Below are 27,911 nucleotides of genomic sequence, written 5' to 3' on the forward strand. Positions count from 1 at the left end.
CCATCAACGCGAGGCCAGCCAATCACTACCTGCGTTTGGGAAGGGGCGGCGCCCAAGCGGAGCCAATAGGAGGAGAGGAGCCGTTTGTCACTGGGCGCGAAATCGATGGAGGTTTTGAATCGGGTGTCGGTGGCTTTGGTGAGTTTGCAACAGCCTCTGCAGGGGCGACTTTCTTTACCTGTAGGGGTGAGAGACATTTGCTTGTAATTCGTGTTTAACTCAGCCCAGTCATTAGTAATTATTATTTCCCTTTTAATCTTGTTTTATTCAATCTATTAATTAATATATGCGCCGCCTTTCTCGCAGAGTGGGACTCCCAGCTGCTACATTTCTGGAAAAATTAGCAATACAGTAGAGTCTCACTTATCCAACATAAACGGGCCGGCAGAACGTTGGATAACAAGGAAAGATTAAGGAGAAGTCTATTAAACATCAAATTAGGTTATGATTTTACAAATTAAGCACCAAAACATCATGTTATACAACAAATTTGACAGAAAAAGTAGTTCAATATGCAGTAATGCCACGTAGTAATTACTGTATTTACGAATTTAGCACCAAAATATCACGATGTATTGAAAACATTGACTACAAAAATGTGTTGGATAATCCAGAATGTTGGATAAGTGAGATTCTACTGTATATATTAACAAAATACATTTTTAAAAGTCTATCTAAAGATATTTAAAAGCCCGAAAGACATACAACAACCCTCTATCTAAAGTGCGTGCAACACTAGGTTTCATGGACTTTGACACCGCTTTAACTGCCTTGGCTCAATGCAACGGGGTCCTGGGAGTTGTAGTTTTACAGGTTCCTCAGCCTTCTTTGCCAAAGAAGGCTGCAGCCTCACCAAACTACAACTCCTGGGATTCTCTTTGGCAGAGAAGGTGAAAGGCCTAGTAAAACGACAACATTCCTGACTATCGAGCCATGGCAGCTAAAGCGATGTCAAACTGTATTACAGTAGAGTCTCACTTATCCAAGCTAAATGGGCCAGCGGAAGCTTGGATAAGCGAATATCTTGGATAATAAGGAGGGATTAAGGAAAAGTCTATTAAACATCAAATTAGGTTATGATTTTACAAATTAAGCACCAAAACATCATGTTATGCAACAAATTTGACAGAAAAAGTAGTTCAATACGCAGTAATGTTATCTTGTAATTACTGTATTTACGAATTTAGCACCAGAATATCACGATATATTGAAAACATTGACTGCAAAAATGGCTTGGATAATCCAGAGGCTTGGATAAGTGAGACTCTACTGTAATTCTTACAGTTGTCGAAGGCTTTCATGGCCAGAATCACTGGGTTGCTTTGAGTTTTCCGGTGTGTTTGACCATGTTCCAGAAGCATTCTCTCCTGACGTTTCGCCCGCATCTATGGCAGGCATCTTCAGAGGTGGTGAGATCTGTTGGAAACTAGGCAAGTGGGGTTTATTTATCTGGAAAGGTCAGGTTAGGAGAAAGAACTCATCTGCTGAAGGAAAGTGTGAATGTTGCAATTGATCACCTTGATTAGCATTGAATAACCTTGCAGCTTCAAAGTCTGACTGCTTCCTGCCTATGGGGAATCCTTTGCTGGGAAGCAGCCCAGCTTTGAAGCTGCAAGGCCATTCAATGCTAATCAAGGTGGCCAATTGCAACATTTACACTTGCCTCAAACAAACAAGAATTCTTTCTCCCACCCTGGACCTTCCACAGATATATAAACCTCACTGACCTAGTTTCCAACAGACCTCACAACCTCTGTAGATGCTTGCCATAGACGTGGGCAAAACATCAGGAGAGAATGCTTCTGGAACATGGCCATACAGACCGGAGAACTCACAGCAACCCAATTCTTACAGTGCAGATGCATCCTTAAGTCTTCCATGAAATGCAGACTTTTATTTTTAAATAAAAGAATCCTATTGTGAAAATAGGAGTTTTGAAAACAGAGTAGGACGGTTTTATTACTTTTATTTACTACCTTGTTACTTCTTTGGAAAAGTTAACTTTTAACTCTGTACAGATCTAAAGCCTTTTCTGACCTTTTTTGTCCATTATTAATGCTGAAATTATTTCGAAGTTTCCATGGCCTGGATGCATAAGGGAGACTGGTTAAAACTGTTTTTTAATTTTACATGAGTTGTAAATAGCATAAATGGCGCTCCATGCAGTCATGCCGGCCACATGACCTCGGAGGTGTCTACAGACAACGCCGGCTCTTCGGCTTAGAAATGGACATGAGCACCAACCCCCAGAGTCAGACATGACTGGACTTAACGTCAGGAGAAACCTTTACCTTTACTAAATAGCATAAGATATCCAATAGTTTTTTTAAAATATATTTTTATTTATTTTATCATAATTCAATACATTTGTTATTCATTTGTTTTACAGCAGACACATAATATTCAATACAATCTACAATACATTAACTTTTGGCATCTGCTGTTATTTTTTATGCTTACACATATTTTCTATCCTTCGCCACCGTGTCCCCCTCCCTGAGTCACTCCTTTAATATATCATCTGTCCAAAATTTCATTTTCTCTTGTGGAGATAACTTTCCATCTTTCTTTTTGAAGGTTTTTAAAATAATTCTCCATACACCATCAAAATCACTTTGTTTCCATATCCCTCTTTCAATTTTTAATTTAAATGTCAGCTTATCATTTATTGTCAATTTCCATACTTCCTTAACCATTCTTCTATTTGTATATTTATTTTTCTTTTCCAATTTCTTGCTATAAGCAGTCTTGCTATGGTTAATGAATTTGTTGTTACATCTTTATCCTCCTTTTTTCAACTCTTTATTATTGTATAATGATAATGAAGCAATACTAGGACTTCTTTCTATTTTAATGTTCATTATATCCTCTATCTCTAAATACTTTCCCCCCCAAAATTATTTAAATATTTACACGGCCACCACATGTGTATATGTGTTCCCGATTCTTGGCATCCTCTCCAGCAATTTTTTGAATATTTATATTTGCTATTCTTATTGGTGTTGGATAGGAGCCCCCGATGGTGCAATGGATTAAACCTGTGCTAGCAGGACTGTTGACCAACAGGTCAGTGGTTCGAATTTGTGGAGAGTGGGTGAGCTTCCGTCTGTCAGCTCCAGCTTCCCATGCAGGGACATGAGAGAAGCCTCCCACATCAAATATCCGGGCATCCCCTGGGCAACATCCTTGCAGACGGCCAATTCTCTCACACCAGAACCGACTTGCAATTTCTCAAATCGCTCCTGACACAAAAAAATGGTGTTAGATACCATATCCATATTAACTTATAGTAATTTTCTTTAACCCTTATTGATAAATTTTTCAAATGTCTTTGTCACCATAATTGTGACCACTCTGTTTCATTAATTTTATCCCTAAATGATGAACTGTTTTTTTTTAATTTTTCATGAGTTGTAAATAGCATAAGATATCCAAGAATGTTAAGTGATCACTTACGTTATATTTTAATTTTTATATATATTGTATTCCTAACTTCTTAACAGCAGTGGAATATCCAGCGGAGTCTCCTCTGAAGGTTTTTAAGCAGGATGGCCATCTGTCAGGATTATGTGCTTTGGTTATGTCTTCCAGAGTGAGCAGAAGGTGATTGGACTGGGCCCTTCTGGCCTCTTCCAAGTCTAGGATTTTGAAACTGTTCTTTATTTATCAAGGCTGCCTTCGTTCTGACCTTCCTTGAGCATTCTTTTGCTTTTATTTTTAGAACAATGGCGAAAGCGAAAGAGGAAGATGAACTAGCCATGCTTGAAAAAGGGATAGAGGAATTGTGTACGCAAATTGAAACAACTTATTGCCATCAATCCCTCGAAAAGACTTCGGGACCAAGGAATAAGTGCTACAAGTACATAACCTCACTTAAAGGTGAAGTTGCACACGATTTATTATGTTTTATTGTGGCATTAAAAGGAGGAAGGGGCAGGGAAGAAAAAGCATGGCAGAATCTACAAGACAAAGAGTTTTATTTTTGAAGGAGCTTTGTGGATATAAACCTACGTCCTCAGATGCAGTACTGAGCGGTATTAAGGCAAAACATCCTTTTGGAGATTGCTTCCAAAAAGTACCAAATTCCCCAAAATTTAAAAAAAATGAGTTATAGGTGGCAGCACATTGTTGGCTCAGAGCAGAATATTATGTACAGATCAAAATGTATCAAATCACTTTGTTTCAGGGCTTGGGGAATTGCATTTTATAGTAAAAGAATGCATAACCTCAGCAGGTTCCCCCCCCCCCCCCCCCCCGATTCCTGTAACATTTGTTGAGATGGATTTGGTACCTTTTGGAAACAAGCTCCACATTTATACAATTGTGGGAGTGAGGTAGTATGTAGTAGGATACAAAAGGATGTTTCCTCTAAATTTTCAAAAGACTGTGCAAAGAGACACAAGTTCTTTTCTTTTTTTTTTAGATTTTTACAGTGGTTAGTGAGTGAAAGCCATGAATCTGTTTACCAGAAGTTAGTTTCCCATAGTTCAAATCATTTTCCAAAAAGATTCCTTTTATATATGCAGTAAATTGGGCCCCCACTGGGATTAGATTCCAGGACATCAAAATCCATGGATGCTCAATTCCCATTACACTCAATGGCATGATAAGATGGTGCCCCATTATGTAAAATCAGAAAATCAAACTTTACTTTTGAGGAATAATATTTTTTGGATATTCCCAAACCATAGATGGTGGAATCTGTGGATGCATGATTCGTGGATACAGCAGGGCGGCAATGTAGTGTGATGTTGTCTTAGTTTGTATCTGTGTTAATAGATTGGAATTTGTGAATATGATTCAATTTAGGTTTTTCTTTTTCTGAATTTCCTCGTTCAAGGACAGGCTTGCTGCCGATAATTTGATGAAATAATACAGAGTTGTCTGATGAAACAAAATTTGCTACCCAAAAAGGAATGTCAAGCTTAAATTTCATTTGTGCTGTTTGTTACGGTGATGTGCATTGTTCCATTAGGATTCCTCAGCTTTTGAGGAAAGGTGTGTGTAAAGAAAACATGTTCAGCAAAGGACAAGAGGGATCCTCTCACCTCTGCAGGAGTCTACCGTATACCATGCAGCTGTGGACAAGTCTACATAGGGACCACAAGCATTGCCCAAACATGAATCAAGAAACATGAAAGGCACTGCAGACTAACTCAACCAGAGAAGTCAGCCATAGCAGAACACTTGATGATCCAACCTGGACATAGCATATTATCTGATAACACAGAAATGCTGAACCACTCTGACAACCACTATGTCAGACGACACAGAGAAGCCATTGAAATCCACAAGCATGTGGACAATTTCAACAGAAAGGAGGAAACCATGCAAATGAACCAAATCTGGCCACCAGTATTTTAAAAAACTCTAAAATCATGACAGTAAATAAAGAACAATTTTCTGAAAGCAGGGGAATTCCAGACAGGAAACTATCAGGGCCAGCTTACACCTCCCAGAAAGGGATTCCCCCAGGCAGGAAGCAGCCAGGCTTTCAAGCTACAAGGCTATTCAATGCTAATCAAGGTGGCCTATTGCAACATTTACCCTTGCCTCCAACATGCAACATACAAGAGTTCTTTCTTCCACCCTGGACATTTGTCTAGTTTCTAACAGACCTCACAACCTCTGAGGATGCCTGCTATAGATGTGGGTGAAACGTCAGGAGAGAATGCTTCTGGAAACTCACAGCAAACAAAAATTCAGGTTATTTTGAACATATGTATTAAAGCGGTATTTAAATCTTTGGTTTGTAAATTATTCGACAAGCATTTCAGGTTTGGAGTGGCATATATTTTGTTTTACTTACAGATAACTGGTCCAAGAAATTGGCTGAAGGGGATGAGATCATCAGGAAAGTTCACCAGTATACAAATGGTATCGTATGAGTTGATTCTTACTCCTTATGAAGCATGGATATTGTTATGCCTAAACCAGGAACAAGGCAAAAAGCCTTAAATGCCATTGTTATATGGAGTTTCTCTTCTGCGCCTGAAACAGTTTTTCATGTTTCTACACAAGTCTTAATCAAGCTGCTAAAATAGGACATATCTTTTGTAGGTTTATAGTGACATTGTTCCCCCAGTCCCATCCCCCAATTTGTCCAAAGATGGGTAGAATTTTGCAAGATTTAATTGCAAGCTGAAGTAGTTATCCTTTTTTGTAGCAAAGTCTCTTAGATGTAGAGCAGTGGTTCTCAACCTTCCTAATACAGTTCCTCATGTTGTGGTGGCCCCCCAACCATAAAATTATTTTTGTTGCTACTTCATAACTAATTTTGCTACTGTTATGAATCATAATGTAAATATCTGATATGCAGGATGTATTTTCATTCACCAAATTTGGCACAAATACCTGATACGTCCAAATTTGAACACTGGTGAAGTTTGGGGGAAATAGACCTTGACATTTGGGATTTTTAGTTGCTGGGATTTGTAGTTCACCTGCAATCAAAGAGTCCCTTGAACCCCACCAATGATAGAATTGGGCCAAACTTCCCGCAGAGAATCCCCATGACCAACAGAAATGTGTGTTTCCTGATGGTCTTTGGCAACCCCTCTGAAATCCTCCTCGCAACCTCCATATTGAGAAACACCGTGGAAGAGGTTTGGGGTTTTTTGCCTAAATTATCTGTAACATTACCATTGCTCTAGCAATTTCATTTCCTTCAAATTTATTTTTAGTAATAGCTACAATTTGCATTCTTAAGCTCATTGAAGTCAACAAGCTTTTTCAATATGCATAGTGTTCTTCAAAATACAGTGAAAATATATGTGCTCCACAAATAGATTGTAAAATGTAAGTGGCTTTGTTACACGTTTCCTGTCCTATGAATGAAAATGCCTTAAAATGAAATACGTAAGCCAAATCATGTGCATCATGACTTAGACCAGGAGTGGTCAACTAAATATTCTCCAGACAATTGACACTGAATTCATTTCATCTTTTCCCTTTGGTCATGGTTTTTATCTAGAATTTAGATATACAGTAGGCCCATATATAACTTGTCGCTATTGTTTTTATATCGGAGCCCCTGTTGGTGCAGCGGCTGACTGAAAGGTCAGTGATTCGAATCTGGAGAGCGGGGTGAGCTTCTGCTGTTAGTCCCAGCTTCTGCCAACTTAGCAATTCGAGAACATGGAAATCTGAGTAGATTAATAGGTACCACTTCGGCAGGAAGGTAACGCCTCTCCATGCAGTCATGGTGGCTACATGATCTTGGAGGTGTCTATGGACAACGCTGGCTCTTCAGCTTAGAAATGGAGATGAACACTAGTTAGACACAACTAGACTTAATGTCAGGGGAAAACCTTTACCTTTGCTATTGTTTTTATGTGATTTGTTTTTTGTCCAATGTTCTTTACTGTACTTGAATTGTTTAGCTTATTGTGGTATTTTACAGCATTGAATGTTTGTTTTTTATGTTGTGAGCCGCCCTGAGTCCCTATGGGGAGATAGGGCAGGATAGAAATACAGTTTTACTTACTCACTATGTATCATGCAAGGGATCCATTTCAGGACCACACATGTAATAGATTTTTCTGGCGATGTGAAATTTAGTTTTTCTTACCTGTAATGAACAATGTTTTGAGCTTCTGGTTGAAGCATAATCACTCCAGAGGACCTAGAAACTGCCTAAATAAAATGTTTGAAAATAGCATTCAAAGGTTTTTGTGTATAAAATGATACTATGTTCAATAAGTGCACATAATAAGCAGATCTACTTGCAATGTCTTACATTATAACATATCCATATGCTGTGTTGCTAAGTAAGCCAAAGGGACTTTTTCTTTCTTTCACTATGCACATATCACATATATACCATATTTCATCGAATCTAGGATGCCATCACTTTCCCTTTATGGAAGTTTCAATTTTAGGGGGATTTTTGTTCTTTAAAGAAATCATAGACTTCCATATCTTACCTGGATAAGATATTGCTGGGAGGAAAGTGAACCTTTTTGTATTTTAAAGCAAATCTGGGACATCTGTGATTTTAGGGTAAAAGGTAAAGGTTTCCCTGTAATTCCAGTCATGTTTGACTCGGGGTTGGTGCTCATCTCAATTTCTAAGCTGAAGAGCCGGCGTTGTCTGTAGACACCGCCAAGATCATGTGACCGGCATGACTGCATGGAGCGCCGTTACCTTCCTTCCAGAGCGGTACACTGGCATTTTTTAGAACTGCTAGATTGGCAGAAGCTGGGGCTAATAGTGGGAGCTCAACCTGCTCCCTGGATTTGAACCTGGCAACCTTTCGGTCAGCAGCTCAGCAGTTTAACTCGCTGTGCTACCGGGGTGATTCCAAGACACTCCTTTTTAAAAGCCTGCCGTTTTTCAGGGAAAGTGTGTTGTGGTTTGTGTATGCGCTCAGGCCAGCAAGCAGACTAGCAGAAAGAATCCTTTTATATTAAAAAAAATGAGCAACACAGAATGCATGAACTCAAAATTTACTCATGCCTATCAAAGTTCAACAAATACTAACACAGCAACTTCAACATAAACAGTCACAGTCTTCATGTAGACACTCACACATAGTCCTTTGCATTCTTTCATGCAATGCCGTCCATCACAAAGTTTATATTCTTCCTTGCTTCATTTCTTCTTCATGTGGACAAGCAGACAAGACAACACTTGCAGTATCAGGTGGGCTTCAAGTCAAGAACTTCCACCCAGGAGCAAACATTCAGTAAGACCAGTATTACATTTCAGACATTCTGCAGTTATACCCCTTAGGGAGTGGCCCAGACTAGTTGGCCTTATTAGTCCAGTTATACAACCTGAGGATCAACCAAGGTGATTTTTTTCCTTTTTAATCTATACATGGTAGTACCTTAATAAAGTGCATCTTAGAATCAGTGAAATATTTTGTGTTCGTGTGTGTGTGTGTGTGTGTGTGTGTAGATTATTTCCAAAAGATACCAAATCCTAAAAGATTGAAAAATGAGTTATAGATGGTAGCATGTTGTTGGCTAGGAGTAGGATATTATGCACAGATAAAAACTATCAAAATGTATCAAACCACTTCTTGGAAAATTGCATTTTATAGCAAAAGAAGTCATAACCTCAGCTCTTTTTTCCAATACCTGTCAACTTTGTCAGATGGATTGGTACCTTTTGGAAACAAACTCCACTTGTAATACACGCACACCACAATTATTTTTATAGTCCTGAATTTTGCTGGAAGGGATAGCATTTAACATCTGGCATTTCAAAGGCATAACATTTAAAGGAGCATCTGGCCTGCTTATAACTTTTTTATTCATCTGTTTAAGTTTGTCACCAGAATTGCTCGGGATGAAACCAGATTTGTGACTGGGTCTTGCAATAACAGTGACCATTCATTTTTCTCTGTTCCGCATAGAGTGTTGTCAGAAGAACAAGTTAGCCGAGGAAAAACAGCAGAAATTATCAGAAATTCTTGCTATTATTGAGGATGAGAAAAAACAAGAGAAAGAGTTGAAGGAAAATATTCAAGCGCTCAAGGAAGAATTGATCAGAAAAAATAAAAGTAAGTTGCAAGGAGAAAGTTGATCATGAAAATGCATTTTAGGAACATTGGGACATGAAAAATGTGCAGCCTAAAGCCACTCAACATTCCCTTTTTCCACACTGATTGTGTGGCTGCAGTTAAATGTATTAAGATGTTATCATGTATGCTGCAGTTGTGTCCCATTTTGCTATTTATATCAATCTGGCAGCTCTTGCACGGGTCCTTTCTCCAAACTAAATGGAATCAGTTGTTACTTCAGTTTGGAGTAGACAAGCTCTGGGGCAATTTTTCTTGCTTCAAGAACCACAAACCCTCTTCTCATGAAACTGGCTCAGGTTCAAAGGTATGGTTAAAAAAATTGAGGTCTTGTTTGTTTCAGTTTCAGCTGAAAACAAAGCCACTGAAGAAGTGACGGAAAAGCTACGTAATGCTGAAAATCTGTTTAAAGAAGGCCTTGGACTAGAAATACGCAGAACCAGTGGTAAGATATGTACTCACATGATTTTTCTGTAGTAATATCAATCAATTTGCTTTCTCCTGATTGCTGACAATTGTTATCCTGGTGCAAAAAAAGAGCACATTTGAAAAGTACCATTTTGGATGCAGGTCTGTCATGTCACCAATACAAAGGGCTGTTTTAGGGGAGAATTCTCAGATTTTGAGTGTGGGTAGTTCTAGTCTTCTTACCTAAGCTAATCAGTCCCTTTAATGGCAACGGCAAACATGCAACATTTTGCCACGGTCTGGTTCACCTTTGTCATTTAGTAATGGATTTTGTTTGCAGAACAAATTTGAGATGTATTTACTTTAGTTACATGAGCTGGCATCCTGTTAGGAACATAACATTATGTATATTCTCTTTGGGTTACTCCTTTATTCCCTCTGAAATATCCAATGCCCACCTTGGATTTATTGAACAACCTCTAAAGCCATCCCATCAGTCATTCCTTGTGGGGTTTTTTTAGAATGGGCAAAATAAACATCTGATTACCACTGTTTCAGCTGTGGCTGATTCTGAGGTCCTGTCCCCTTGCCATTAAACCAGTTGTTCCTGTTGACTAAATTCAGAGGGTCAGTATATGGCTCAGCCTAGCGTAAGTCCACATGCTGACCTATGTGGAGCTGCAGCTATAGTTGGGTATCACATCACAAATAAGTGTGCCTTTAGTTTTTTTCTGTCTTAGAATACGTTTTGCCATTTTTCTTGTGAAGCTTTCCTTTCATTTGTTTGTAGCCTTATAGGCGCCTTCTACACTGCCATATAAAATCCAAATTATCTGTTTTAAACTGGATTATATGGCAGTGTAGAAGGGGCCATAGATAGTTTCACTTATTGTATATACTCGAGTATAAGCCTAGATTTTTTTTTTAGGGCTGAAAAAGCTCCTCTCGGCTTATACTCGAGTGAGGGACCTGGCCGGCTTCTATTCAGGTCAGCTTCTACTTGAGTATATAGTTATTCAGAGTTGGACAGTCTTCTTATTAAAGTCTTATTATTATTACCTTAAATTACCGTTTTATATAAATATTCAAAAACATTTAACCTACTGATGCCTCGAGTCAATAAGTTTTCCTAGTTTTTGTGGTAAAATTAGGTGCCTCAGCTTATATTCGGGTCGGCTTATATTTGAGTATATACGGTACATCCGAAACAAGCATTTTTATTTTGTGTGGAGTCATGTATGTATTTTATTTATATCGTCTCTCCCAGCAATGAAAGACATTATTTCCATTTTTTCCAATGTAGTTCCTCTTGACATTGAAAGTAGTAGTTTAGAGTCACCAAAGTAATACAATGTATGCTTGGGTCCAACAAAGCCACTTCAGGTTACCGTATATACTCAAGTATAAGCCGACCCGAATATAAGCCGAGGCGCCTAATTTTACCACAAAAAACCTGGGAAAACATTTGACTCCAGTATAAGCCGAGGGTGGCAAATTTCAGAAATAAAAATAGATACCAATAAAATTACATTAATTGAGGCATCAGTAGGCTAAATGTTTTTGAATATTTACATAAAGCTCAAATTTAAGATAAGATTGTCCAACTCTGATTAAATCATATTCTCAGCTTCTTTAATGTAAATGTGCTTATGTATCCTTTTAATAATAATAGAGTAAAATAATACATGTAATAATAATAATAATAATAATAATAATAATAATAAATAATACAGGAAAATAATGCATGTAATTATAGAGTAAAATAATAAATGCAACAATAATAATATCAGAGTGAAATAATAAATGTATTATTATTAATAATAATCAAAATAGCGTAAAATAAATGTATTAGTAGCAACAGTAATAGAGAAAAATAATAAATGTAATAACACCAATAATAATAGAGAAAAATAATAAATGTACTATATATTCTCGAGTATAAGCTGACCAAATATAACCCAACCAGGACCCTCACCCAAGCCGAGGGGGGCTTTTTCAGTCTTAAAAAAAGGGCTGAAAAACTAGGCTTATACTCGAGTATATGCAGTACTCCTGTAGATGTTTCAGGTTGGACCAGAGAGCTGCTGTGGCCAACAAAGGGTCCGGCATTGACAAAACTACTATGCCAGTTGGAGTGGGTGCTGAGAGTGTAGCAATAAAATGCAGAGTAATTTTGTGGTCCTGTCAGTGATTATTTCCAGCATGGTATACTGCTGGATCATGCCGGATATTCAGATTTATCTAATTTACTTGGATGTCTTAATATATTCACATTTTTTCATCTAGAAAATCAGCTGCAATTTATATTCCGCTGTATTTCCCGCAAAGATTTTGACGAGCCATACACACTTACCCTTTCCCTTAATGAAGAGGGAACTTATGAAGGTATGTGTAAACTTCCTAAGCAGAATCTCAATATTAGCAGATGGAAAAGCAGTGGCCAGTTGTTTTTGGACTCTTACTTCTTCCCAGCAAGCATGCCCAAGTTGTAATTCAAGGATATCTGAAGGGCACATGTTGCCATCCTTACTTTATACAGACAGTCCCCAAGTTACAAACAAGATAGGTTCTGTAGGTTTGTTCTTAAATTGCATTTGTAAGTCAGAACAGATTCAGCAAAAAGTGCACTTTTTGTAACTTGGTCAAAAAAGGTGTACATTATAGTTCCTGTGTGATTAGAATCCCCTTTTAAAAACACAGCTTCCAAGCAATGGAAAGAAAAGGGGTTTGGAGATTTTGATAGGAAGAATGAGGAAAAGGTTTGGAGAAATTGATAGGAAGAACAGGGAAAGGGGTTTAGAAAAACCTATAGGAAGAACAAGGAAAGGGGGTTTGGAGAGATGGATAAGAAGGACGGAAAAGTGGTTTGGAGAGATGGATAAGAAGGACGGAAAAGTGGTTTGGAGAGATGGATAAGAAGGACGGAAAAGTGGTTTGGAGAAATGAATAGGAAGAAAGAAGAAGGGTTTGGAGGGACCGATAGGAAGAAAACGGGAACGAGGTTTGGAAAGATATGTAGCAAGAACAGGGAAATGGGATTTGGAGAGATATCGAAAGAGAAAAAAGAAAGTGGGTGGAGAAATACAGACGTGCTTTGGCTCAAATTTCATGATAGGGAAGGAGAAGAGAAGCTTGTTCATAACTGAGTTCATAAGTCAGATGTTCGTAACTCAGGGACTGCCTGTAGTTTGTTGTATTGCTTCCTTATGTCACTTGTATCTTCTAGTTCAAGAACTACCCAATTCAAGTTGGACCTCTAATGTTTTTGTCCAAATTGTAATTACTAATATTGAGATTTAATAAACTGCTGCTGGAGCCCTGGTGGTGTAGCAGATTAAAGTGCTGAGCTGCTGAACTTGCTGACCAAAAGGTCAGCGGATTTAATCAGGGGAGCCGGTGAGCTCCCACTGTTAGCTCCAGCTTCTGCCAATCTAGCAGTTTGAAAACATGGAAATGTGAGTAGATCAATAGCTACTGCTCTGGCGGGAAGGTAATGGCGCTCCACGCAGTCATGCCAGCCACATGACCTTGGAGGTGTTTACGGACAACGCCGGCTCTTTGGCTTAGAAATGGAAATGAGCACCAACCCCCAGAGTCAGACACAACTAGACTTAATGTCTGGGGAAAACCTTTACCTTTATCTAAACTGCTGCTACTAGAAATAATGATGCAAAGTACAGTAGAGTCTCACGTATCCAACATAAACGGGCCGGCAGAACGTTGGATAAGCGAATATGTTGGATAATAAGGAGGCATTAAAGAAAAGCCTATTAAACATCAAATTAGGTTATGATCTTACAAATTAAGCACCAAAGCATTTATTTATTTATTTATTTATTTATTTATTTACAGCGTTTATATTCCGCCCTTCTCACCCCGAAGGGGACTCAGGGCGGATCGCATTGCACACATAAAGGCAAACATTCAATACCATGACACAGAACAGAGACAGAGACAAGACCAGGCACCAGGCTGGCCTTGAACTCATGACTTCTTGGTCAGAGTGATTTGTTGATTTGTTGCAGCTGGCTTGCTTTCCAGCCTGCGCCACAGCCCGGTATAACATCATGTTATACAACAGATTTGACAGAAAAAGTAGTTCAATACACAGTAATGCTATGTAGTAATTACTGTATTTACCAATTTAGCACCAAAATATCACGATATATTGACTACAAAATGCGTTGGATAATCCAGAACGTTGGATAAGTGAGACTCTACTGTAGTACTTCAGGTCTGATTGTGTAGGACAGTAAAGTTACTAATACCAACCAGGTATTAGTAGAATTGAAAAATACAACACACCTATTGTGAAGTCATTTTAGGATTTGTATGCTATAAAGTAAGTCAAAATTGTCATATTAAGAATAGTTATTTTCAACTCAGAAATTATTTTAAATCTCTTTTTTTTCTTTTGTAGTGATCTCTTGTTTTCCTCCCCTGGACTGTATAAAAGAGCTGCAGGCTAAAGTACGAGAAACCAACAATTTTTCCGCATTTATTGCTAATGTTAGGAAAGCCTTCGTTACCTTGACTTATAAATGAAATGTTCCTTTATTTGTAAATCTGCCTGTATTTCTATTTTGTTATATATGCTGTATTTAGAAAATGTTCGAACAGTTAGTGACTTGATCTTCAATACAGAAGAGACTGAACAAAGGCTGCACACAATCTGCAAGAATCAATCCTGCTTTCTGAACACTTCATAGTCAGGTGAGGGTTCTGGTGGAAAGGCATTTTTTCAGCCCCACACCTTCCCACCAGATCCCTCACCTGTCCTACATTTCCAGTTACCCCCTTTCCACCTCATTTTCCCACTTTTTCAACCAACCGTTCCCATTCCAACCTTTTCGCATTTCCAGTCCTTCTTTCCCACCCCATTCCCAAGCCAGTCTTTCCCACTTTTCTTTATTCTAATACACACTTCCTCCAAAATGTATAGGTAAAATAAACTATGGAGATGATTGGATTATTGTTGTTACATTTATATTTTACTCTATGTAGTATTATTACTTTTATTATTTTACTCCATTATTGGAAGGCCACATTTGTAAACTCATTTACATTGAAGAAGGTTAGAATAATAATTTAATCAGAGTTGGATAGTCTTAAGTTACAGTTTTATGTAAATATTCAAAAACATTTAATCTACTGTGTATCCCTGAAAATAGGACATCCCCTGAAAGTAAGACCCAGTAAAGGTTTTGCTGAATTGCTAAATATAAGGCCTCCCTCGAAAGTAAGACCTACCGTGTTTCCCCAAAAATAAGACAGTGACTTATATTATTTTTTTGCTCCCAAAGATGCACTAGATCTTATTTTCAGGGGATGTCTTATTTTTTCATGAAGAAGAATTCACATTTATTGTTGAACAAAACAAAATTGTTGAACATTTCTTATATACTGTACAGTATTTGTCATCACAAACCAGCATAAGTAGACAAACTGAATCCTATCAAGAATTTCTTGTTACTACCATTATTTCCGTATACAACAATCTATGGTATGTACATTTACCAATCCTGCATGTTCTGTTCAACCGGCATGCTTCCAAACAAAAACCTTGCTAGGTCTTACTGTCGGGGGAGGCCTTATATTTAGCAATTCAGCAAAACCTCTACTAGGTCTTATTTTCAGGGGATGTCTTATTTTTGGGGAAACGGTACTGATGTCTCAATGTACCGTATATACTCGAGTATAAGCCGACCCGAATATAAGCCGAGGCACCTAATTTTACCTCAAAAAACTGGAAAAACTTATTGACTTGAGTATAAGTCGAGGGTGGGAAATGCAGCAGCTACTGGTAAATTTCAAAATAAAAATAGATACCAATAAAATTACACTAACTGAGGCATAAGTGGGGTAAATGTTTTTTTTTTTAATATTTACCGTATTTCAAGAAAAACAGTAAGCTACCTCTGTAAGTGCATAAGTAAGACCAAAATACATGTGGTTTGATAGTCAGTTTTAATCTTCATGATACTACAATAATTCACCAAAGGAAGGTTTGGAGCTTCCGATGCATACAGGAAACTATTGGCAACACTTGGATTTTAGATCCGAGCATAGGAAGGATATTTAGGGGGGAAAAACCTGAACCAGTGTATAAACAATATTACATGATGAACTTGCGATCCATTCCAGATGTGACCCCACCATCTCAGCTTGAAAAGCTTTCCTCATCTCCATTGAGGTCCATGCCAGAAGAGGGAGGTTCTTCTTCCACATAAGTAGCTGGGAATATACCTCTTTTCCCTTTGACAGATCCGTACCACCATCCATCCTCTTCCTTGTGGTGGATTACAATCACATCACCTAACAGTAATATACACATAGATATGTCAGTCTCCTTGGTCATGGCCTGTCTGTACCTAATCCTTTATACAGATATCTGACTGGATATATAGAGAACCCTCTCTCTTCAGGTCACTTATCCAAGTTAAACGGGCTGGCAGAAGCTTGGATAAGCGAATATCTTGGATAATAAGGAGGGATTAAGGAAAAGCCTATTAAACATCAAATTAGGTTATGGTTTTACAAATTAAGCACCAAAACATCATGTTATGCAACAAATTTGACAGAAAAAGTAGTTCAATATGCAGTATTGCTATGTAGTAATTACTGTATTTACGAATTTAGCACCAAAATATCATGATGTTTTGAAAACATTGACTACAAAAATGTGTTGGATAATCCAGAACGTTGGATAAGTGAGTATTGGATAAGTGAGACTACTGTATATTAATAATAGTAGAATAGAGTAAAATTAATGTAAAAGTAACAACAATAATAGAGTAAAATAATAAATGTAATAATAATAGAGTAAAATAATAAATGTGACAGTACCAATAATAATAGAGAAAAATAATATATACCATATATACTTGAGTATAAGCCAACCAAAAATGGCTTGGATTATTCAGAAGCTTGGATAAGCGAGGCTTGGATAAGTGAGACTCTACTGTACATCTTATTTTATATGTCTATGCTTAGGTTTAAGATAAACTAACTAGACTCCTAGTATTGGTAGCTGGGTTGGAGAGCTTGAAGCAGTATAGTATGGTGAGAAATGACTGATGGTCAAGAGGTTGGTTTTAATTTTCTTATGTATATGTCGAGGGGAAGTTTTGGGGCTGCACTTAATATCAGGGGAAATCTTTACCTTTACCTATGGTAATTTGGTATAAAAAGCCAAACTTTACCCATGCCTTATAGTTGAGTTTTAGGCACTCATATTCCTTTTGGAACTACTTGCTTAGAATTTTTAAAAGGTTATGCATTTGTTTTAATAATTAAAAGTTCTCTTAAAATTGCCATAGTTTTTGCTATACCTTTAGGATTACATCAAATCTACTTTAAAAAAAACCCACATCTCTCCCCTTTTGGTTGTGTTTTAATTTTGTATTCCTCTAACACTCTGGTTCCTAATAATAATAATAATAATAATAACTTTATTTATACCCCGCCACCATCTCCCCACGGGGACTCGGGGCGGCTTACAAGGGGCAGAGGCCCAAACAACATAGGACAAAACACAGGCAACATAATACAAATCACACTATAAAAAGATAAAACAGTAATACAATAAATCAATTAAAACAAAAATACAGGATAAAAAATTGCCTTTAAAACAACCTTTTTTGACCAGGGGCCACTCTCCAGCATTAGTACCATAAGGGTTATGAATCTGTTTTTGGTCAAATTTAGATTTGGTTTGGTTATTTGGGGTGATGATTCAGAAAACTGCATTGGCTAGACTACATCAGCTCTAGTTTCTGATACAGAACATATGCCATCCTGTAGTCGCAATCTGCTCACCCACAGAAAACTATAATAATCTAGAGCTGATGTGGTCTATCCAATGCAATTTTCTGAATCAACACCCCAAATAACCCCAGGAACAGGCCTAAAAACAAAGACACCAAGATAATTTTTTTTTGGTTGGGCTGTGCTATTATTTTTAATAGTAACGATGAGACTACGGACCACAGGTTGGGAACCACTGCTCTAACAGATGGCTTTTTGTATTAAGAATTTTTTAAAACATGCCACGGCCTCTGGAAGTAACAAATAGTATAGCAACTGTGTATATGTATATTATATATTTTTCTTTTTTTCTCTTCTTTTTTCTATGTCTTTTTTTTACCTGTCCTCATTGCCCCCATTTTTCCCTGTTCATTTACCCTCCCCATGCCCCCCACTCCTTTCCACTTCCACATAGTCTGTATATAATGTACAATATTTTTATTGTATTCAGAAAGGACTATCTTTGTTGTTACAAGAACTGTATCAAAGTTGCTTACAAACCTTACAATAAAAATGATATTATATAAAAGTAAATAAATAACTAAAAAGAATTTTTAAAACACATTTTTTACATTTGACAGATGTTCTAACATAGGCCACAGGACTTTGCCTGTGCTAGTCCCTCCTAATAAATGTATCCTTGTCTATCCTGTGGCAGGGTTAGTTGAGAGGGATGATTCTTATGATAAAACATCCTTGTTTGCATTTTAAAAAATGTACTTTTCAGGGAGGTTGATATGTTAATGATTCTAAAATACAAATGGCACACAAACCTATCTAACTACTTTTATATACTCGCAGAGAGTAGGGTAGGCAGATTTTCAAAATATCAGTAAGGGACAGTCAAATGCCATGAGAGATGCAAGGCTGACAATTTTCTGTATTTAGAAAAATCCATACTTGGCTTCTCTTTAGGTATGCATCAACAGTCATGAATCATCTCATAATTATTCATATTGGCAGGGAGCTCCTGGAACATAGCCTCATATTATCTCTAAACGTCCCCATACCCAAATATTGGATTTTTGGCTGCTGCTTTAGATTATATTAGGACAGTTTCTGCAGTGCTCATGTGAAGGACTTCCTCTGTAATAAAGGACATCCAGTAACGGTAATTTTGGAAGCCTTTCTCTTCAGTGGAGCCCCAGTGGCAAAGTGTGTTAAAACACTGAGCTGCTGAACTTGCAGACCGAAAGGTCCCAGATTCAAATCCCGGGAGCGGAGTGAGCGCCCGCTGTTGCTCCAGCTTCTGCCAACCTAGCAGTTCAAAAACATGCCAATGTGAGTAGATTAATAGGTACCACTCCGGCGGGAAGGTAACAGCGCTCCATACAGTCATGCTGGCCACATGACCTTGGAGGTGTCTACGGACAACGCCGGCTCTTCGGTTTAGAAATGGAGATGAGCACCAACCCCCAGAGTCAGACATGACTGGACTTAACGTGAGGGGAAAACCTTTACCTATCTTTTTTCTCTCTTCAGTATTTAAGAAGGGCAAACCCTGGGCTGATGACTTGAAGTATCCTTCTATAAGAATACTTACATCCCTTAATGTTGACTGATGTAAATACTAAGATTCGTACCCTCTACCTGGGAAATTCAGTTCACCTGGATACAGTATGCTAGCATGTTTATCAGAGACTGAAGTTTTACTTTGTGGGGATCACTACCTTCAGAATACCATAACCAGCATGATCCAATATAAATGTTACCTTTGTTCAAGCAAAGTTCATCTTCCCTTTCTGTGCAATAGTCATATAAAGCTGTACAAGTTCCGCATACTGAGTCACCATTTTGTGGGTGCAAAAAGGTTGCTGGCATTGAATTGCTGGCAGGAGCTGTAAGGTAGAACAATGGAGTTATGCAACTTACAGCAGGAAATAATAACAGCCTCTGCATATACTGGCAGAATTATTCTTGAGCATCCACTTTTCTAGCTCTTGAATTAATTTTTTAAAAGCCAGAAGTATTTTTCCACTCATTTTTTATGTTGGCTCCTCTATAATCATTTAAGAAAATGGAAATTTGGTGGTTGATTCACTTTGGGACTATCAATTCTGCTCCTTTCCCCCCTGAACTGTTACCTGTCTTTCAGGAAGAGTGCTTGCGGCTATATAGTCCTATATGTATACAGTAGGCCCACTTACGTGAGCTCATTGATAATTTTTTTATTTATACACACACGAGCTTTGAATACCATATACATGCTCTGGAGGACTTAGCAATGCCTAGAAAAGTATTCTCTGAGGGTCTCCGGCCCAATTCTATGCTCAAGTTCTGCTAGAATTTGAGTCTAGAATCCTGCTGGAGGAATTTTCTAGGTCCTCCACCACTATTCTATTGTATGCTTCAGCTGGAAGCCCAAGACATTTCATTTCAGGTAAAAAAATAAAATAAAGTTCTATGTTACTAAAATTGTGTTACTGGAATAGAGCCCTTGCATAATATATAGGTTGAATATATATATATAATGTGCATAATACCCATGGAGTAAACAACAAAACCACTGGACCAAATCACACCAAATTTGTCCACAGAAGACATAGTCATCCAATCTATGTCTTTCCATCAAAAAACCCCTATAAAATTAGGTCCAAATTACAGAAAAACTCCCAAAACCAAAAATCGCTGATCACGCATGTGCAGAGGCAACTTGGTGACGTTAGCCAAATGGGCGGGGTTCAACAGCCTATGCGCACCGATGGCGAGGCTTCCTCGCACCCGCAGCGAGAGGAAGAGGGCCAAAGGCCTTGGAAGGCCTCCCCAGCATGGGAAGGCGGCGGATAGCCAGTGAAAGAGGGGAATAGAGCCCCAAATGGCTCCGAGACAAAACACACACAACAAAGGGAGGAAATAACCATGCTTTGAAGCTGCAAGCCCATTCAATGCTAATCAACGTGACTAATTACAACATTCATACTTGCCTCCACAAACAAAAACCCACTTAGGGCAACACCATAGCAATGCGTGGCCAGGCACTGCTAGTGTGTGTGTATAGAGCAAGGGATCTATCTGTGTGTGTGTGTGTGTGTCTAATCTAATCTAAATCTAATCTAGTCTAATCTAATCTAAATCCATAATAAAAGCGAAAACCCATATGTGTGTATGTGGTAGAGGTGTCCGCTCACACAGACAGTCTCCAGCCTCCACAGACAGGCTACAGTTCCCAGGGCTCAGAATCCAGCAACTCACCCCTTTGCACTGACATTGCGGTTACAGCGAGCTCCATGAACATGTAGCCCAGCCCCTGCCAATGTCCTTCCCAAACACTACGACCCACCACCCAAGGAATGCTTTCATTTGGGGACCATTTCATCCTAGATTTTGCTTTTTCTTCCACCACAGGCAGGCATCCCAGGGTTCTCCATTGCTGTGGAATTTGCATGGCCCCGCCCACTGCCCTTCCCTTTCAAATCTGTCTGCATAACAAACACAACAGAACCGAGCAGCAACTAAACTTGCTGAAGGAGTTGGGAGATTGACTGCACATGGTGGAAGTTGTAGTTCACCCTGCATCAAGTCACACCACTGTGACTCCTACTGGGAAATTTAGAGGAGTTGTAGTTCACCTACACCCAGAACACTATGAACCCAAACAATGATGGGTCTGGGCCAAACTGGCCATGCATACCTGATATGCCCAGATTTGAATACTAGTGGGTTTTGGAGAAGAATTGCCCTAAACATTTGGGAGTAGTAGGTACTGCGATCTATAGTTCACCTGCAATGAATGAGCACTTCTAACCCTACCGATGATACACCAGGACCACACTTGGCACACTGAACCCCTATAACCAATAAAACATATTGCACAGTTTGGGGGAAAGGGAGTTATAGTTCACCTGCATCCACAGAAATAGAGCCCCCATGACTTACTTTACATCCGGGCGGTGTTGGGAGGGGGATGGACTGTGTATGAAGGAACTTGCATATGGGAGTTGTAGTTCCCTGCACCAACTGAACCCAGCTGACACTGGATCTACACTAAACTTCGAACACAGGCAAACAATGTCTTTCTCAAATGACCTGGGCACCGCCGGGTCCCCAAGCTAGTATGTGTATGTATGTGTGTGTGTGTGTGTGTGTGTGTATGTATATATATGTGTATGTATATGTATATATACACACACACACACACACACACACATATATATACATATATATACACACACACACACACTATTCAACCATAATTCTATCATCTCTGATTAGTATGAAAGTTGCTTAACAAATGAAAACAATGAAATGGAAGAAGAGTTATGAGAAATTTTATAATGGTTTCCTATGCTCCTCAGTTCTCATCCCTCGGCATTACATATGGATAGATAACAGAGCTCTAACTTCCTGTATAGGTATTCCAACGAGGAAAGAGGGGGCATTTCAAATTGCCTTCTTTCCATAAAAGAAGAAATAATCGAGCTGTTTTGCACAATCCTAATCAGTAGACTGGACTTAACGTCAAGGGAAACCTTTACCTTTAATCAGTAGTAGTGCTGCTGACCATTGAGTTGAGTACACTTAAATTGGTGATGGTTTGAGAAGTGCTAGGACCTGATGTGTCAATCAGCAGGCTAGCTGCCCCTTATATAATTGCATCCAACCCAACCTATAAAACTTTTTACTAACTTATTTTCACTCAGTATGTAGCTTGCTTGTATTATCAGAACAGTCATCATTTTGCCACCTTGGTGATTATGAGAAGAAAACCAAGGCCATAGATGCTGGTATAATACAAAGTAAAAAAAGGCTCTTACCTGGAAGGCCACTTGAGTGAGTTTGTCCTTCGGCAGCACTCCTGACGCTCATAGTGCGCTTAAAGTGACCCCCTTTCACGGGGCAAGTGATGACGACAGAACTATGCACACAATCCTGTCATTATTAGGGAAAAGAAAATGCCATAATTATTTATCACGGCCTATGACTGAAATGCTAAAAGTCCCACCAAAAGATCTTAGCACTGGGGGGGGGGGGGGGGGGGGGCGGGGGCGGTAATATGCATAATTATGGAACATTATGCATAACTGCTGTCTAAAACTGGTATTAGTTTATATTTAAATTTAAAATACAGGGTGTTTGAAAAAGAATTCCCTAGTTTTAATGTATTTATACTTAAAACTGGGCCCTGGTGGTGGCGCAGTGTGTTAAAGCGCTGAGCTGCTGAACTTGCAGACTGAAAGGTCCCAGGTTCAAATCCCAGGAGCGGAATGAGCTCCCGCTGTTAGCCCCATCTTGTGCCATCCTAGCAGTTCGAAAACATACAAATGTGAGTAGATAAATAGGTACCGCTCCAGCGGGAAGGTAACGGCGCTCCATGCAGTCATGCCGGCCACATGACCTTGCAGGTGTCTACGGACAACGCCGGCTCTTTGGCTTAGAAATGGAGATGAGCACCAACCCCCAAAGTCGGTCACGACTGGACTTAATGTCGGGGGAAAACCTTTACCTTTACCTTATACTTAAAACTAGGGAGTTCTTTTTCAAACACCCTGCATTTAAATGATACCTCTTGGTATTTGTGGCTATTGGAAATCTTCTAGAGGAGGAAGATATTCAGAGTTTGTTTGATCATGTGCTGCTAGGAAAAAAAATCTGTTTTTTCAATATATGACTGCAATTGCAGTGAAGTAGCGAATAGGGAAACCTTGACTGGAAGCTGTAATTGGCTGAGACTCCTATGCATGGGCTGTAAATGATTTCTCTGCATTTATGCATTGCAGTGCTCACAGAAGAGATAACTTGTTTATCTTGTAACATGTGAAACAGCATTAATAGACAATTGCTCTGTTATGGGATCAGATATAGAAGTAATACAACATCACTTACCAATACTAAATGTTAACTTGTCATTGTTTTTCTTAGGTGTTCAGCTCAGCAACTTAGAACTTACAAATGTTTAAGCCTGAAGAATCAGTTTGTGATTATTCAATACCATAGTACTGGATCCAGTTATTCAAATGTTTTCCTGAAGTTGGGGCCGGGCTGTGGCGCAGCTGGTTAAGTAGCCAGCTGCCAGCCCATGTCAGAGTAAGCACCCGACCATTAATAAAAAAAATAGCCCCTGCTCATTGTTGACCTAAGCAACCGAAAGATAGTTGCATCTATCAAGTAGGAATTTAGGTACTGCTTGGGGGAGGCTAATTTAACTAATTTACGACACCATAAAAATCATCCAGCACCCCTTTGGAATGAGGAAGTATCCATCAAGATGTCACAGTGGATGATGAAGCAGCTGGTCCCCCTGTGGCCGGAATCGAGTATCCTTTCAGGAAGCTGAAGAATATTAAATTACCTCTCTGTCTCTTGTCTTTGTCTATGTCTCTATGTTCATATGGCATTTAATGTTTGCCATGTATGTGTATATTGTGAACCGCCCTGAATCCCCTTCGGGGTGAGAAGGGCGGAATATACATACTGTAAATAAGTGACAACTAAAGTCCATGGCTGTTGGGCTCCTAAAAGTTTAAGCCATAGAATAATTGACCAACAGAAGCGTAGCCTATTGGTAGCAATGACCTTCTTGTTTCCATTAGACATATGGATGTTGAGAAGAAAACAAGGGGCTTTAGTTGACTGTGAAACTGAGCAATTAAAAGCATCTCTCCAAATAATCACCTTAGATGTGTTCTGCTGGTTACTGCCATTTTTAAATATTACCTTTTCTTTCCATTTTGAAATGCAGTTATTCCAGGGATTTGTTGGTTTAGGCCTCTGTTCAATTTCTGCTAGCACACTGGCCAACTTGAAGTGGTTTGCTTGGAGAAGGGTAGCTTTCAGTGTGGTCTTGAATAATACAAGCATTGAAAAGTTATTGTATTCGTACAGGAAGATTTTGCCACACACTGATTTAAACTTTAAGCCATTGCATCTTGCATAACAGCCTATGTGCCAGAAAATGCACAAGGTATCTCCTGCTGAACATGATGTCTGAGCCTAGCAAGCCTCAACACTATCTTGTCTCTCTTTTAACAAGCCAAAGGAATAACTTTAGGAATAACTAGCTGTGCCCAGCCACGGGTTGCTGTGGAGAAGTATGGTGGTATGAGAAATAGTCAAGATAATCCAGTTCAAAGCAGAAAAAATAAGATTATAAATGGGTGTGGAAGGGCCTTGAGTCTACATTGCCATATAATCCAGTTAAAATCAGATAATCTGTATCTTATAGGCAGTGTGGAAGAGGCCTAAGTGAGGCCTAATCCTGCCTGTCCCCTGGGCTGAGCAGGTTGCTAGGAGACCAAGTGGGCGGAGCTTAGCCTTCTAACTGGCAGCAATCGGATAAAAACAATTATTCCTCTCCCTCTAATTAGGACTTTATTTTTCTTTTCTTTTTGTTGTATGAACATAGAGACATGGATGAGGGGTTGTGCTGCCAAGTTTAGTGTTTCTGGGATGTGTAGTTTTGTTGTTTTGTCCTAGTCCGAAATTTCATTACCCTTTTATATATATAGACTGATCTAGGGCGCTGGAGAACAACAAGCAGGACACTGATTCCTTACTGGACTGAGGCATCAGCTTAAACAGACCAGAGAAAGAAGGTTCCTGATTTATTTAGCTGGTCTCACTGCAAATGAACAGCGAGGCAGCGTATATTAGACTCCAGTACACCACGTTTCCCATAAAACCTGATTTAGTATAATATCCAAATCCCAGCTTCCTTCCCCCTTTAAAAATATTATTTGGAATGCTGAGTGACTCCGAGAGGACTCAAAAACAGTTGAAAGTGCTCTATGCTTTGTACTCCCCTCCCACCTTTCCACCAAAGGTAGGATTGAGGTAGCCAACCAGGGTCAAGTTCAAAATGTTCATGTTTTCTGAACTGTCTGAAAATCCATCATTCCTAAGAGGAAGTACTCCGGTTTCAAATCAAATTTTTCTTGGATTATTTTATCCATTTCTTTATGAATGGTCTGCCAAAACTTTGTTACCTTTTTACAACCCCGCCACATGTGTATAAAATCTCCCGTATGCTTCCCACACTTCCAACATTTTCAGACAGATCTAAATACGGATAAGCTTTTTACATATATAGTGACATCAGCTAGGATATGTTTAGCAAAACTATGGAAGACACAAGAAATCCCTTCCAAAGATCAATGGCTTCTAAGATTATTAGATATTAAAAATATGGACTTACTAACACAAATAATGTCACAGGATAGTGCCTCAAGGCAAGAGACAAATTGGTCCAAATTGTTAGATTATATGCATAAAGAAAATATGGTACACTTGTAAAATATGGTAGGAAATTTCCTAGGCTTCAAAATATGTTCAGAAATTTAGCTGAAAATGTGTAGAAATGAATAAAACGCTTTGAGGTGCAGAGGATCTGGAAGGATAAACCAATGATGTTTGGGGTATGGTATTGGGTGTTTTCTCTCTCTCTCTGTTTTTTCTTCTCGGCTTCTTCAATTTAATCTGTTCCTAGATTTATTCCATTGTGCTCTTATGTTTTATGTATTCTTAAAAGCATAAATAAAAATGTAAAAAAAAAGTTCATGTTTTCTTATGGTTTCTTGTGCCAAAAGTAAAATTTAAATCAAACTACCAGCCAGTTTGTCATGCTATTCCAACCCTGCACATTGGATCAGCTAGTGTTTATGGAAGACTGCTTAGACCTTTTTAAAAAAAATCTAGATGGAGCCCAGTCAAATACAGTACTTAAAATCCAGTGGAAAAATTAACTTGCATAGTTCAGCTGTACCTCATAAAGCTGTTCAGTGATATCATTTTGATTTTTTGCGTCTGAGAATTGTGGAGTCTTGGTGTAAGCCTCAAGCATCCGTTCCAAGCCTTTAGAAAAAAACATCACATATATAAGCATCAGTGAAACATTTTTAAATGTTTGTAAAAAGCTTACAGGACAATGTTTTCCGTGCAGATTATTTACTACATCAATTATTTTTCTGGAAATCAACTATAATGAGTTATAGTACCTTTTGAATATTGCCAAGATATTTAGATGTATTAAAAAGTAGCTGCTGCTTTTACCACCCAAAACTATGTATGCTCCAATGTACAAAGCCGTCAACACTACTATAAAAAGGGACAGCAGTAATAATAACAATGCAATTTTACAAGGCATGTTCAATAAAAGGTGCTATTTTAAGAGGAATAAATCAGCCTGATGTAAAGGCCTGTCTTTAAAAGTTAGCATTTGCTCACATTTGAGAGTTTAAGGAAGGAGAAACTAGGTTTGTTCCTTTTCCCAAATACAAGCTGGAATTGAATTATTTTTAAAATGTCCAATTACATGGATTCCTGAGCATTCTTAGATGGAAAAAAGGCTAAACACAGTCAGCAGTTTTTTGAAAAATGCTTAAAACCTAGGGGATTCCTTGATATGCAGTTTATGTATATAAATTCAATTTCTAAACATGGAAATTGATTTATTGCTTGTTCCTCTTCTTTTATTAATAAAGGAAAGACATGGAGAATTCTTTCTGGAATTATTACTCTACCATAGGCCCCCATCCTCTCTTAAATTAAAATAAGGGTAGGTCCAGACTGGCTAATGCAGTCAGCCCTCCATATTTGGTGGTGGTAAGGGCACAGGACTCCTGTGAACGTGAAAAACGAAATACATTGCTATTTTTTTAATCTGAGAAAACACATTTCTAGGAATTTATTGGTCTTTCAGCATGACTTTATGGTCATTATCCTTTGGAAACTGGACATAGAATTGCTTTGGAGGACCTAGAGATTCCATGAGAGAAAGTTGACCACAGATTCATATTGGAGATCATAAAACATTTTTAATCAATTCCCCAAATGTGAAGGGATGGCTGTACCCTCACTACTTTTTACCAGAAATACTTCATCCAACATGAGCTGACCAGATGTTATCATGCAGATCATGTCCCCCCTAAACAATATGGAGATAAATAAGATAGCATTGTTCTGGACAGATTTAGACTAGGTAAAGGTTTCCCCTGACATTAAGTCTAGTTGTGTCTGACTCTGGGAGTTGGTGCTCATCCCCATTTCTAAGCCAAAGAGTCAACGTTGTCCATAGACACCCACAAGGTCATGTGGCCAGCATGACTACATGGAGCGCTGTTACCTTCCCACCGAAGCAGTACATATTGATCTCACATTTGCATGTTTTTGAACTGTTAGGTTGGCGGTGAAATGGCAGACAAAGGTTTGAGGTAATGAGACAGAGTTCCGGTGACTG

At 38.6% G+C, this 27,911-nt stretch overlaps 2 protein-coding genes across 3 annotated transcripts in view; one reads left to right on the forward strand and one right to left on the reverse strand.

The window, feature by feature from the left end:
- On the forward strand, nucleotides 1-14,903 carry spc25 (SPC25 component of NDC80 kinetochore complex). The gene is made up of 7 exons (XM_062964934.1): nucleotides 1-138; nucleotides 3,722-3,879; nucleotides 5,812-5,877; nucleotides 9,362-9,508; nucleotides 9,870-9,971; nucleotides 12,221-12,319; nucleotides 14,355-14,903. Exons 2-7 carry the CDS (start codon nucleotides 3,726-3,728, stop codon nucleotides 14,477-14,479), a joined length of 693 nt encoding a protein of 230 aa, XP_062821004.1. The 5' UTR covers nucleotides 1-138; nucleotides 3,722-3,725; the 3' UTR covers nucleotides 14,480-14,903.
- A 979-nt stretch (nucleotides 14,904-15,882) lies between these two features.
- The window catches only part of nostrin (nitric oxide synthase trafficking), a 59,838-nt gene continuing 47,809 nt past the window's right edge, over nucleotides 15,883-27,911 (reverse strand). For both annotated transcript variants that reach the window (XM_003216047.2, XM_016990678.2), the window contains exons 12-16: nucleotides 26,439-26,527; nucleotides 24,395-24,520; nucleotides 22,495-22,609; nucleotides 19,453-19,578; nucleotides 15,883-16,249 (exon numbers count right to left, since the gene is read on the reverse strand). In XM_003216047.2, the coding sequence (XP_003216095.2) occupies nucleotides 16,095-16,249; nucleotides 19,453-19,578; nucleotides 22,495-22,609; nucleotides 24,395-24,520; nucleotides 26,439-26,527 (611 nt within the window). In that variant the 3' untranslated portion in view covers nucleotides 15,883-16,094. The remainder of the gene's footprint in view (nucleotides 16,250-19,452; nucleotides 19,579-22,494; nucleotides 22,610-24,394; nucleotides 24,521-26,438; nucleotides 26,528-27,911) is intronic.

Source organism: Anolis carolinensis, chromosome 1 (genome assembly GCF_035594765.1).
Source record: "Anolis carolinensis isolate JA03-04 chromosome 1, rAnoCar3.1.pri, whole genome shotgun sequence".
In the NCBI taxonomy this organism is placed as follows: Eukaryota; Metazoa; Chordata; class Lepidosauria; order Squamata; family Dactyloidae; genus Anolis; species Anolis carolinensis.

Bases quoted from the DNA above. Each gene is read 5' to 3' on its own strand.
- spc25 (XM_062964934.1), top strand. From the start codon at position 3,726: ATGGCGAAAGCGAAAGAGGAAGATGAACTAGCCATGCTTGAAAAAGGG. The intron at 9,972-12,220 runs GTAAGATATGTA...TTTTTCATCTAG, and splicing joins AGAAATACGCAGAACCAGTG to AAAATCAGCTGCAATTTATA. The intron at 12,320-14,354 runs GTATGTGTAAAC...TTTCTTTTGTAG, and splicing joins TGAAGAGGGAACTTATGAAG to TGATCTCTTGTTTTCCTCCC.